The 14459-nt window shown below is 37.1% G+C and overlaps 1 protein-coding gene across 5 annotated transcripts; it reads left to right on the top strand.

Annotated features, from left to right (window-relative positions):
• Window positions 1-7710: 7710 nt before the first annotated feature.
• Window positions 7711-12952, top strand: LOC126623410 (uncharacterized). 5 transcript variants are annotated; one of them, XM_050292306.1, is made up of 7 exons: window positions 7711-7842; window positions 8050-8259; window positions 10380-10416; window positions 10447-11918; window positions 12013-12081; window positions 12402-12600; window positions 12686-12952. In XM_050292306.1, the coding sequence occupies exons 2-7, from the start codon at window positions 8257-8259 to the stop codon at window positions 12754-12756; spliced, it is 1851 nt and encodes a 616-aa protein (XP_050148263.1). In that variant the 5' UTR covers window positions 7711-7842; window positions 8050-8256; the 3' UTR covers window positions 12757-12952. The 5 variants fall into 5 exon arrangements, with proteins under 5 accessions (XP_050148263.1, XP_050148280.1, XP_050148289.1 ...); XM_050292323.1 differs by having other exon boundaries at window positions 10364-10416; XM_050292332.1 differs by lacking the exon at window positions 10380-10416 and having other exon boundaries at window positions 10463-11918.
• Window positions 12953-14459: the final 1507 nt, after the last annotated feature.

Here is a 14459-nt window from a genome sequence, read left to right as displayed (position 1 = left end):
CAATGTCATCTGCTTACGTGGCTGCAGATATAAACACAAATGGATATATCAGCTATAACATCGCCTTAAATATACTCAATTACTGGGAAATTGTGTGAACTGAAAGCCAAATCCCATGAGTCTGACTGACTGACTATATGCATGCAGAGGTGTCAAAGTTGATCAACTTGCGGAAACTTTATCTCTTCATAATACGAGAATATAAAAAGTCTTCTCTGATGACCAAAACCCTAGCCACAATGGAGTAGTTGTTGTGGGGGGATTGTTAGATTGTTTCTGTGAAACTTAAGAAAGATGACCGTTGCTTTCAGCTAAATAAACTCCAATTAATGGTGCTTAATTTGCAAATAATTTTCCTGTCATGAAAATTTCGTGCTGCATGGCATGCAGTCTGTGACTGAAAAGGTGTTTTTCAAATTTTAACTACTTTTTTTTAGTGCTGTATTAATTTTCAAAGACCATGCCAATAAACAGAAAATAAACCGCCGGCGGCCAGTCAACTACGAAATATATTTTTTTACTTTCTCAGACTTCCAGTATATGCATTACACTTGCCCTTCTTTTTTAATTTTTTTCTTTTATTTTTTTAGCTTTACGCGTTTTAGAAGTCTATCCCAATCTGATGGTCAATTGGACACACCAATGATCTAAATACTCTGGCAATAATCGATTTGGAGTATTTATATAATATCTCCATATGTATAAAGGTTTTTTTTTTTCCAGATATATATAGGCTTTTTAGCCAAAATGGTCACTGAGATTTGCATAACATATCACTTTGGTCATTGAGATTGAAAATCAATAGAAATGGTCCCTGAGATTGTCCACCATCCATTATTTTGGTCATTTCGTTATAGTCCCGGAGCTCTTGGCCGAAAGTTTGGGCAATTTTCAAAGCTTCGTAACTCAATCGTTGCTTAACCACATTCGACCCATAATATATCAAAATGAAGATAGGAAAGTGTAGAACAAGAGTATACCTATTTGGAAGCCCAATGGTGGCTGGAGATGGCCTGATAGGCTAATGGTCCGCAGGAAAACTGGAAAACTTGCCGGAAACTAGGTAAATTTTAAATGTTCATAACTTCTTCAATACTCGACGAAATTAAGTGATTCAAAAAAAAAATCATACTTCCCGATGAGATGGAGAGAATGGTACCTTTCTTGACAGCTAACTCGTCATGGTTTGGCCAGACAATGACTCGAAAGTGGCTGTTTTGGTCTCAAGTTAGCCACTTTTGAGCCTTTTTTCGGCCAAACCACGGCCAATTAGAGTCTAGAAAGGTACCATTCTCTTCGTCTCGTTGAGAAGTATGATTTTCATTTTTGAATCACTCGATTTCGTTGAGTATTGAAGAAGTTATGAACGTTTAAAGTTTACCCAATTTCCTGCTAATTTTCAAGTTTTCCAGCCAACCAGCCACCTTTCAGGCTATTTTCCTGCCATCTCCGGTAACCACTGGGCTTACAAATAGGTCTAATCTTGTTCTACACTTTCCTATCTTCATTTTGATATATTATGGGTCAAATTTGGTTAAGAAACGATTGAGTTACGAAACTTTGAAAATTGCCCAAACTTCCTAACAAGAGCTCCGGGACACTTAACGGAGTTTTTAACGAAAATACCAAAATAATGGATGGTAGACAATCTCAAGGACCATTTGTATTGATTTTCCATCTCAGGGACCAAATTGATGTGTTATGCAAATCTTATGGACTATTTTGGCTAAAAATCCTATATATATATATATATATATGGAATTGCTTAAGGGGAGGGATCCCCATTTTTAAAAAAAAATGGGGATATATATATGGTTGATGATCCGTACACTCTTTTATGTTGGCACATGCCTCAGTTATTACTATATTCATTAGAGCAATTTCTTAACATATCTAGTAGCCAAAGAAACATATATATTATATCGACGGGAGAGAGGGTACCTAAACCCTTGGGAGGTTCGTGCAAATGGGGAGGCCGTGAAAGAGGGTGGGGCGATGAACTAGGATCAGGACAGGTTCAATGTTCAAAGCCCTTTAGTATAATTAAAAACATTAAGGAAATCACATTATCCCCCTCCGTCTTTTCAAAATCAAATCTAAGATCACAACTTTTCTGGATTTTACTGGGATAAACTCAGATAAATTGATGTGGGTTTAGTCAAACAAATCTAACATCTTCTACAAGTTAGCAACCAGAAATGAATAAGTGTGAGCAGATAAATGCATGACAGTTCCATATGGAAGGAACAGAAAATCCCTTTCCCGTTACATATTTTGCAGCGAACCTCCTTGTCACTCTTCTCTTCTGGCATTGATGGCACATCAAGGACAGCTCATCAACAAACTGTTAAAGACCACAGTCAGCAAGTACATAAGTCACATATACAGTGATAACAAAATGTATAAACAGAGTAACAAATTTCTTATCTTTTGGATTGCTAGTTTACTTTGGCTCTTCCTGCTTTTGAAGAACTTTATGCTTGAACAATGGCGTATGGCTACAATATGAACAAACTATGGCTATAGCACTAATGACCACTGTTTACTTCTTCCCAATACTTTCTTTCTCCTAATTACCAGTGTCATCAGAATTAATTACTACTTGTTCATCTCCTGCCTGTACCCTAGTTCCCATCCTCACATGCAGTTGCTTTCCACCCCTTTAGATACTCCTCCTCGACTTTTCCTCCTTCTCACCAACCCCATTAGTCTCTCAGTTCCCCTACACTTTCGACGTACCATCAAACCCACCAATATCTTCAATCTTTCCGTACTTGCTAAGTTCCACTTCACCCTTCCCTTCATAAACACCTTTCTTCCCATTTCCTCAAAATTATCATCATTCCCCCAACCTTTCTAGTCAACCTATTCTTTTCTGTCTAATTCGCAAGAATAAAAAAGAAACTTACAAAGTATTGTGTTCATTTTAGTTTTTTGAAATTAAACAAATAATTATAAACAAAAATAAAAAGAATTGATGAATAGTAAATACTGGTAGTTTCATTATCGAAATCACTGATGATATATTTCATGAAGGAAATGAAAGGAAGGAAACTGAGCAAAGCCAGGCCATAATGGAGCAACATGTGCTAGATAATTGTTGAAAATAAAACAAGTGAAACAATATAAGCCATTGGTAAATAAATTAATCTTTTGTGGCATAACCTGAATTCTGAAAAAAGAGAAGCCAGTTGAAGAATTAGTTTTACCATTTTTTGCTGCACTCTATTGATATCCTTGTCTAGAGAAACCACCAGTTTCTTCAAGAGAGCTTCAGTCGGTTGGTGAGCGTTTTCCACGGCTTTCAAAACAGGTTGCCATTTCTCATATCATGCTTTGGATTTGCCGCAACACATCTTTTAACCACATCCTTGTGGTTCTCCCCTGCTACAGTTCAAACTAGTATAAATCCCTAGCTTTGTCCACTAACCACAGCAGCAACAACAAACCGTATCACGATCAGATCTCATGAGAGCATCCATACTCTTGGTTTTTCTTTGGGTACGCAGTACCATCTCAATAGCCACAAGGTACCACTATTGGGGCATTCCTGCAAATTAAGCCTTTGCCATCAAAATATCAGCTTCCTTGTGATTGCCATGCCTCAATTCAGTGCCAACGGCAACAAGACGCAGTTGAGGATTCTAGGGATCTTCTTCCGGGACATGGTAAGAACTGCATGCATTTGCCTTACTCAGCCCGTTCGTCCTCTCTTCAAGACTAGCAAGAGAAAGCCAAAGCGGTATAGACTTGGGGCATTGTTTGAGATGCAAGTTACAAGCCTCCTTGGCGTTTCCCAAATTATCAAGTCGTTCCCCTAGCTATCCATGCATGAACCACAACTTGAAGAACGAAGAAGAGCTCCAACCCTTTTGTCCACAAACTTCCTTTCCTCATCAAAGTTCCCTAATTCTCTCCCAACACAATTGATGATTCATCCACACTCTTTCCCCCTCTCCCTCTTGTCGCGCCTTGACAAGAAGCATTCGAACCCTCTCAGGTTTTTTATTCTCAAATTCAAGCTTCGAAGCAGGAAGCAAAATTTCTTTAGAATTGGGAGTGGCGGCATAAGCTTCTTGGAGGGTTTCGAGGGTAGCAGTCACGGCCGCAGCAAGCCACTTCTCCTCGCGGCTCGTCGCAAGCCTAGACGCCTCCAACCACACATCCTCGCTATTGGGCACTGCTCGACCCCTTCTTGAATCAATCGTCTCGCTTCTCTAATCTTGCCCTCACTTTCGTCAAACCTTGCAGCCGCAATCCAACCAGCTGGCGAAGTGGCTTTGTGTCAATAGTTGGAGGCTTTGGGATATGATTATGCGTTGGTGAAAGATGGGTATTTGGAAATATTTTTCGATGTGCAGCTTTAGGGTTTCAATTGTGGAGTTCTTGGGCGTTTAATTAGGGTTGGGGTTTTGGTCAATTACGAGTAAATAAATTTGAAAAATCAAGAAAACAAGTAACTTCCTGATTCATGTCATAAAATAACCATTCACGAAATCCTTGGGAAGAACATAGGTTTTTAGTAAGTTACACTAATTAATTCCCTTACTTGTGCACAATTTTTTTTTTGTTTGAGAGAACTCCTGCACAGATTTCATTGAGAGAGAGGAAGCAGTTTCCTGTTTGTAGAATTAGGTCAGTAGAATTACACTGTTGGCCGTTCCTTTGATTGAGCTGCTATATGTTTCTCTCTTTAAACATCTATCTGTGTAGTGTTTGAGTTAGCACTTTGTTTTCCTTTCAGCATGGAACACCCTCTAGCCGCAAGAAAGGAAACGCCAAAGAGCATGCATTCTTTATTCTCGGACTAGCCCTTATTCTGCAACTGGATATCGAGGGCATTAGGACATTTTTTCATACTTTCTTCCGCTTAATTACCCACCAGGAACGATCAATTTTCTATATCTTATGAATAGCTTTCTAGCTAGAAAATTTTGATTTGGCATCCTATAACGATGGATATGCCTTGTGATGGTTGTGTTTCTTTTGTAGGATGTGTCAGGGTTTCCTTTGGCACTTGGCCCTCAGCTGATCTCATTCTTTCTGTCTTGCATATCAGTATATGTTTGTTTTAGCACCAAATAAGACATCTACTTTCTGATCCTTTTGGAGCCTCTGTGATAAAGAATGAGATGAGCTGTGTATCTGACTTCAATCTAATTAGCAATTTTTCTGTTGATTGTTTGGCAAGCCAAAACCCTAGGATTTTAACATATAACTGGGTAATTTAATACTATTCAGCACCTGCAATTAAGTTGCAATGGAGTACATCTTCGCATATTAGAGCCTTGGAAATGAGTATGAAACTCTATTCCCTTGAATCCCCGGCCTTGGGGGTTCGCTTGTCCCTTATGAGAGATTTTTTAGTGTGCTACGAATACGGCATGGTACACCTAGTATAATACAATTGGTTGGAAACTTATAAAAAAAAAACTCAAACTAATTGTATTATGACACTTAGGATACCGGATAATGTTCTTGACATATTCAAAAATTCCTCATTCCTTACCTCTGAAACCATTTATTGATTTATCTCATGAATAATATTTGGCTACCCAAAGAATGAGTAGGAGTTCTTACTCAATATTGTTCGTTGTGGATTCAGGGTGCGTTTGGTACGCAGACGGAACGGAACGGAACGGGACGGGACGGGACGGAACGAAGGTGTAATTTTTGAAAAAGACATGGGGTATATTTGTCTTAAAATGGTAAAACATTGTGTTCCACAGACGTGGAACAAACCCGTTCCAGGGGGGAGGTGGGACGCAAAAACACCCAAAATCTGTCCCGTGGAACAGCCCGTTCCACCCATTTTTGGCGCACCAAACGCGGGACGGAACGCCTCGTCCCGTTCCGTCCCGTCCCGTCCCACGTACCAAACGCACCCTCATAGAACTTTGTATTTATGATAATTAATCGTTCATATTATAAATCACTCTATAAAGATTGTTTCTACAAAAAATTAATTAAAACTAAGGTCATTAGACATCGAACTGTACAAAAATAGATGAACGGAATTTGTAAAAGTATAATAAATGGTCTATGTATTTGGTATAAAAGATTGACTAAATGACCTTAATTTTAATTCATTTTTTTGCATATATGATATTTACAGTATAATTCATAATATGAACGGTTTTGATCATAAACACAAAGTTCTATGATTTAGACATGAAGAGTTTTGAGTAGAAGTTCTTACTCATCCTTGAGTAGCTAACCTTTCTTCTTATCTCATCATTAATTGTCCTGATTAAGTACTAAAAACTACAACTTTGTCCCTAAATATTCTGGGTGTTTCCTTTTCTTAAGGAAAATATTCGAAAGTCGAACAGACTTTCATTCTTCTTTACTACACAAACAAATATGGGATGGAAATAAACGACTGTTCATTAGAGAAATGCTATTGACCTTCACAGCATTTCCAAACAAGGAAATATATATATTATTTATTTATTTATTTGTTTTGGAAACCAAAAACATCCGACTCAAAGTGGAAGTCTGACTTCACAATGTAAATATATTTTTTTAAATACTAATTGTTTTCCCTAATCATATCTTTTATTCTTAGACGTGGATATCTTGATACTTTAATAAACGATATATTTTTTTTAATCATAGTCTCCCGTTAATCGATGGGAAATATGGTTTTCGATTAGCATGGCTATCAAGAATACCCGATGAATATGTGTGAGAAGAAAAATAATAAACAAGCTCTATATTTTTTTATTACATTTATATTTAATTAAGTAATACTACACTTATTACAATTTTCATACTGCATCTTTAATAAAAGAGGGCCTACTAACATAAATGTGAGTCTCATTTTTATTAGAAATAGGGTAAACTGCCGATTTACTCTTACCATTAGTTTCACATATATTCCATTCAAATTATCGTTATCTCTTATCATATGCACATCACATGACTCTCATTTGAAGACAAAAACGTCACTTCACTAGACCTTTAAATATAGAAGCTATATAATTACACAAATTTGCACAGGTTAATATTTTAGAAATATAAGGTTTTCAATTATTTAAAAGAACAAAGCGACCAGACTACCCTCATATGTTATGCACATACTTCCATTTAACATAAATTTGAATGAAATGAATGAAAAGTTAACAGCATGGGGGAAATTGGCAAAAAAAAAACTAGTTTGAGTCCTTAATTTTCCAATTTAAAAGTTTAGGAGGAAATCGAAAGCTAAGTGAAAGTTCAACAAGAAAATCAGCAGTTTACTCTTAGAATATAATACAAATGGGATAAGAATTTTGTATTATTTATATGAGTACTGCTAGATAGATTAAATTTATAGACAAAGTTTTGGAAATTAAAATACATGAAAATTGATGATTGATTTATTACTTAAATGTTGATAAACGTGCTTATTTCTATTGGTAACACATCATTTAGTTTTTGCAAATTTAGTTTTCAAATTGAATCTCCCTAACATTATCCTATTTATATTGATGATTTTCGTTCCATTTATTCAATTTAAAGCTAAAAATAAAGAAATAGTGGATATGACAAATCCGGCAACCATGTGCACGTTATTCATCCGCATCGTTGACACCCTATATCCAACGTCCCCTAATAACAGAGAGCTCGCGGAGAAAACCCATCAGGAGCCAAACTGGCCACGTGTACGGTGACGATAACAGGGCTATAAACATAACGGTAGAGAGCTCCGTAGTAGACATTGCCACAGTTAAAACCCAAAGCTCACCAATATTTCTCATACCCCCCCACCAGTCCTTCACTCTCTTATTTCTCAGAAGAAAAAAAAGTAAAAGAAAAGGAAATTCTGTGTTCCGGCGCGGGAAAATCGCACCGGCGAAGGTACTCTTTCCTCTCATTCTTCTCAATTTCTAGGTTTTGGCCCCCATTTTTCTGTGTATCGTGCTTGTATACATATAATTTGCGTATGTATAGGTTATTGAAAATTCAATTTGATCGCTTTGATCTCTGCGTATTTTTCTCATTCTGTGTCGTCGCTGCGCGCTCTCTGTGATCGAAGCTCAATTTTTTCGGGTTTTTGTTTTGTAGTGTGCAGATTGGTCGAGCCCTGAGCTTGGAGCTTGGAGTTGCATGGATTGCTTTTTGTTTTAATCAGTGGCGTTTTACAGGTGAACAGGCGTCGTATAAGGTGGTTTGGGTTTGACAGAGAGTGGAGTGTGGGAAAATCTGAGGTGGACAGTGAGGAAGCGAGTTCATTGAGTTGTGCTGTGGTGACTCAGTGAGCCTTTTTCAAAAATGGTAGACTCTGAACTCTGATTGAAGCTTTTTGATGCCAATGTCGTGTCGAAATTTTCGGTTTATCTTTTTTGGGGTTTTTGATACAATTGCACCTGAGAGGTATCGGGCTTTTGATAAATCATGGTGCTGCCTGTTTTGCAGCTTTTTGCTCTGTGTGGTTGTTACTTTTTTCTATCTATTTTCGGTCAATGATCTTGTTTGTGTTTGTAAAATGGGTGTTTTCGTGTGCGTTGGTTCTTTGAGAATTAAATAATCGTATCTTTGCGTTGTTCATATTTTCAATCTGATCTGGGAATCCAATCTTGTTTTGATTGTTTGAAAATGTGAAATTTTTAATGAAAAATGACGACTGGCTTATACGCCAAATGGAAAGCCATGTGCTTTTTGTACAGAGTTATGGTATTTGATCTCTACACGCTTGACTTTTGGTGATCAGACTGAAAATGATCTTTAATTTCCTTGCTATATTATTTACTAATTTACATTCATAGAATTCAATTTAAAGGATGGATTCTTTTGTGACGGTAAGGTGGGTATGTCAGTAGCTATATCCAGTGATTCTGGACCTCAACGTTCGCATTTGGGCGAGCAAAAAGAACTAGATATGCATTATCCATGACCATCTGTTCTCTTACTAGAATACATTATTGGTTATTACGGACTGTTAATTGCATAATGTTTCTTTGTAATTTGCTATAATGTCAAACTTATTAAAAAACATTATTGAGAGAAATTGTCATTTATAAGTAAAAAAAAAGAACTTAGTTAGCAGCTTTCAAGAGTTTTTTTTGAAGAAGAAAGCAGCTTTCAAGAGTTTAAGTTTGATACCAGTTATGTTGAGTAATAGTAAGATCAGAATACTAGAATAAATTTGCAGTGACCAGTTAAGCATCCTTGCAACTTTGGATTATAGAATAACTTGTTTAACTTAGACCGCTAAGTGTGTGGGATCAACATCAAGCGCTGAAAGATTTACCTCTTCTATAGTTAAATTTGTAAAAACAATTAAAAAAAAGTGAGCTAACATTGGATTATTAGAAGTATATTAGATCAATTCGTATCAAGATTCTAGTGTCTTGTACTTATTAGCTAAAAGTATACGAGCTAACATAGGATTTCTGCATTTATTGATATTTCATTTCATTACTTTTTGAAGGAATTTTCTTCTCATAGCTTGCTAAGTACAGCTAGTAAGAAATATAATTTACTTAAGAAGCGCATATTTATGCTTTGATGGTTATGTTTTTTTCTTAACAAATTATTTTACTTAGCATATCGGTGAAGAAATCTAATCATGGTTAGATGTATATCATACTAGCTCAGGAAGCTTTATCTAATGGGAACCGACGTGATACAAAGCTTTATCAAATAAATGCCTAATAATTTCCTTAGAAGAGTTTCCACGATTAACAGCAACTTGCTGTTCTTTTTGCCAAATCCAGCCTCTATTGTTGTTATTAATACCAAGTACGTTGTTTCTTATTGTTATTTTAAAATGATTTTTGTAACAATTAGTTTTGGAAACCATGCATATTAGGAAGTTGTTCTTTGACTCTTTGAATTGCCTACAGCTCCGTAAGGCAAAATTTTCTTTCTCTTCCATCATAAAATGATTTCTCTCCAAGTCCTTTTGCATTATGGAGGAAAAGATTTAATGCTTCAGAGCATAACTGATTTGGACAGACATAAGAAATTATTAATATTTTCATCGTTACAGCCAGGACCTGGTTTGTTAGCACCACTGCCACTATTCTTCTGAACGGGATTAATTTTATGGTAGTCCATTTTGTGAAATCCACTGATATGTGAAATGATAAAATGCATTTGGTTGTCTAGGAAAGCATCTCTGGTGGGAGTTCAAAAATCTATAAAAATAAGCTGTTAGTGAATCGTGTGTGTATCTTCTTGGAAGATATGAGTCACGTGTAATTTCTTTTGATCTCTCTTAAAATGCAACATTAAGTGGTCTGCAGAACGATCTGTTTATCCTTCTGTCTTCATATACATGTCTCCTCTGTTTTCAGATACTATTATTTTAATGAATATGCTTGTGTTTAGAAGGCTACTGTTCTTATTTTAACATTTTGTCATTCAATCTAAACAGTAATTTTCTTTGTCAGTCTTTCCAACCCAAAAGTTTGTGGACTCCGAGAGATTCTAGCTGTTTAACTGATGGAGAGATGGGTTATGACAATTCTTCCAGATTAGATTCAAAGCGTGGTCACCAGTGGTTTATGGATTCCAATGGGCCGGAGCTCTTCAACAACAAGAAGCAAACAATGGAGGCTGTTAATGGCAGGCCAGTTTCAGAGATGGGTTATGACAATCCTTCCAGATTAGATTCAAAGCAAGGTCACCCATGGTTTGTGGATTCCAATGGGGTGGAGCTCTTCAACAACAAGAAGCACGCAATGGAGGCTGCTAATGGCAGGCCAGTTTCAGGAGTTCCACATTTGGCTATTTCGCCGTGGGAAAATACTTCAGGGTTTCAGTCAGTTCCATGTCCATTCTCTGATCGGCTTTTCGGATCTGAGCCAGTACGGACAATCAACCCAGGTGAGAGGAACATTCAACCTGTTGGAAATGGACATATGAATTTGGGAAGAAAGGGTTTTGAGAATCAATATCGAAATGATCCGTCAGTGGGTTTGTCAATGTCTAACTCTATTGAAGACCAATCATCATGTCTCAATTTTGGTGGACTCAGAAAAGTTAAGGTCAATGAAGTTAGGGACTCTGAGAACGTCATGTCTGCGTCAATGGGGCACTCCTACATTAGAGGAGACAACAATACAATTTCAGTGAGTACTGCATATAATAAGAGCAATGACAACACCATATCTTTGGGTCCGACTTATAATAATGGCGAAGAGAACAGAATCTCAATAGGGCCTGCCTTTAATAAAGCAGATGGCAATTTCATTTCAATGGGTCACACCTACAGTAAGGGAAATGGGAATTTCATATCGATGGCTCAAAATTATAACAAGGGCAACAATAGTAACTTATCAATGGGTCCGCCCTTTGACAAGGACGATGGAAGTTTTATATCAATAGGCCAGTCATGTGAAAAGGGAGATAGCAGTTTCATATCGTTAGGTAGCTCCTACAACAAAGGTGATGAGAATTTTATTTCTATGGGTGCAACATATGGTAAGGCAAATGAGAATTTCATCTCAATGGCTCCCACCTATGATAAACAGACTGATAATATTACATCAATGGGTCCGACCTATGACAAGGCTGATTCGAATGTTGTACCAATTGGTCCTCCCTATGATAAAGGAGCTACCAATTCTATGAGTCATAATTACAATAAGAATGACAGCAGCACCATCTCTTTTGGAAGTTTCCATGATGAACCCGAGACAAATCCTTCTGGCGGGATCATCAGCAGCTATGATTTGCTGACGAGTAGTCAGAACACGGCTCCGCAGTCAGAAGAACTTGGCCTGAAGGATCCAGTTCAGTCACATACAGATCCAAATGTAGGTGAAGCTCTGCAAGTTGATTCTAAAACTGATACGGTTCCAAAAAATAAAGAGCCAAGGACTGCTAGGAAAGCTCCTCCAAACAACTTCCCTTCAAATGTCAAAAGTTTGTTATCGACTGGTATGTTTGATGGCGTTCCGGTGAATTATGTTTCCTGGTCACGGGAGGTAAGCTGATAACTATTGATCGTTCTGATTCTTTTGACAGGTGATTAATTTTCTGTAATAATTCCTTGATTTGACTTGTTTATGTTATCTGCAGAAAAACCTCAAAGCAACCATAAAAGGGGCCGGGTATCTATGTTCCTGCGATCAATGCAATCACACAAAGGTAATGAACTCTTGTTAGATTCAACTGCTTTGAAGTAAGACACAACGAATTTATCCTCATATCTTTCAAAATTGTAACTTAGGGAAGTGCTTTATAAACATGTGTAGAAAAATTAAAAAGAAAATGTTTCATTTAGCCATATGCGGTGAGAGTCGCACGTATGGTAAGGGGGGTTTGTGTCTATACTTGTAGTGTGGTGGTTGGGCCTCCCACCGTATTTGTTCCATGATCTATGGGTCTAATGGAGCTTCCCACTTTGATCAATTAGCTTTCAATCTGCGATTTGTAACTTAGCTCGAACGTTTAATTATATCATGCAGTCTCTTAATGCTTATGAGTTTGAGCGTCATGCTGGTGCCAAGACCAAACATCCCAATAATCACATCTACTTTGAGAACGGAAAGACCATTTATGCAGTAGTCCAAGAGCTGAAGAACACTCCTCAGGACATGCTGTTTGAGGTCATTCAAACCGTGACAGGGTCTCCTATTAATCAGAAGAATTTCCGCATCTGGAAAGGTGATGAATAATTTTAGATGATTTTTTTGGAGTGACCTGCTTAATACAATTTCTCTCATACAATCTCTATTTTTGCCTTTTTCAGCATCATATCAAGCTGCAACCCGAGAACTTCAGCGTATCTATGGAAAAGATGAAACCACTGTACCTTCTTGACATCGGAATCTTCCTCATCAACTTTCTGGGGTTAAATTAAGATATGATCGTGCATAGCAGCAATGCAGCATACAGATTATAGTAAATTACTAAGTTATAGACACCTCAATTTAAATACTGGATTTGGTGGATGGTTTACAGGTATTTTCGCTATTTGAAACGGTTCTTATAAAAATAGAATTTTGGATTTTGGACAGTTTATTCTCTATTACTTGATATTGTGTGAATGTCTGTTTTGCTCTCTGAATTTTTTTTTTAAGAAACCACGCTGAGTTGGCCGCTTTCCAATTGAAGAAGCATTATCTTCAGGCTGATAGATGATGCAGCCTCTCTGTGGAGGCCAACTATTGTTTGTGGGTTATCTTAGTCTTGCCATTAATTAAATATATTTGAGGTTCATATCACGTGTTATAACACTAGTGTGTTGGATATTTATTGACATCCTAAAGTATAAACTCGTTGTCCACTTATGTTATAACAAGTGAACTGATTATGCTAAGTGGTAAACTAGTTACTCGTGACTTTGGGTCTAGCAGACCAAGGGCATGAAAGTTTTCCAATTACATACTTTTATGGCTTATTTTTAGAAACATCTTTGTAACTCTATTTTGATCTTACTTTGCCTCCTGTGACTCTAAAGTCATCATTCTACTCTCTGAAACTTAAAATTCGTTCTACTTTGACTTATGTCTCCTCTCTGAAATTTATGGGTCTCCTTTTGAAATACATCTGCTCAGCTAAAACAAGGGAACCCATAATTGCAGTAGTTACTGTGCCTAAGGGGTTAAAAGAAGAATGGTAAATAGGTCCCTTTTCTTTGTTTACCGCTCCCATGATATAATAATTATCCCCAGAGAGTATTGCCTGCGGCGAAACCAATTCTGTGAATGTAAATCACAGTTTATTGATTCAAATTTTTTTTTTTTTGAATGTTGCAAAAAAATTTTCATACCCCCTAAAAAGATGCTAAAAGTTTGATGTCAAATTGTATAGACCAGACTGCATTAGGGGTTTTCTGTTCCATGAAAATGGCAAGTATCGGACCAGACCCCAAAAGCTTGTAAAAGCTATGAGGGAGAGCTCACAAGGATATGATCTTAGCGTAAAAGCATGCATTGCTTAGAATTCACCATCATATTTTACTTTTTAATGAGGTTTTTAGGAATGCTAATAAAAGAAGAATTTTGGAATGCTAATAACAGTTTCCAGAAAAGGATAAAAATGCGATCTATGGTGTAGATTTAAGAGCTCCTACTTGCAAAATGATGAAACAAAACCAGAAGAAACAAGATGCTGCAGTCACGAGGGCACTCTTAATGAGGTCTTTAGGGTTTGAATCACTTCGCAATTGGTGATGAACTTAGTTTAGACGTTTGCCCTTTGTCCAGGGAAAATTAAGTTTCGGTCCTTTCACCAGAGTCAATATAATAGCTCCCCCAACTATGACTATAGTCCCCACTACCTTTGCTTGGCTATGAAGTTTCCTAATGTTCACTTTCTCAAGCCTGCAAAACCCTTATAAATTCATCTGCTTAAACTGTGCGTTTTGTCCGTGTGTGGCAAATGCAATTGCAGGAAAATATTGAACATGACAGATGTGGATACTTCAAATAAGGTCGTTTAGAGTCGCTTAGCTAAACGTTAACATTACGCTTAACGGTTAAGAATCTTACTCGCGAGGTCATGTTCGCCCGCAATTTCTT

The sequence above is a fragment of the Malus sylvestris genome, chromosome 1 (assembly GCF_916048215.2).
Source record: "Malus sylvestris chromosome 1, drMalSylv7.2, whole genome shotgun sequence".
Lineage (NCBI taxonomy): Eukaryota > Viridiplantae > Streptophyta > Magnoliopsida > Rosales > Rosaceae > Malus > Malus sylvestris.
The sequence above is the reverse complement of the archived record's forward strand: the minus strand, read 5'-3'. Positions and strand labels throughout refer to the sequence as shown.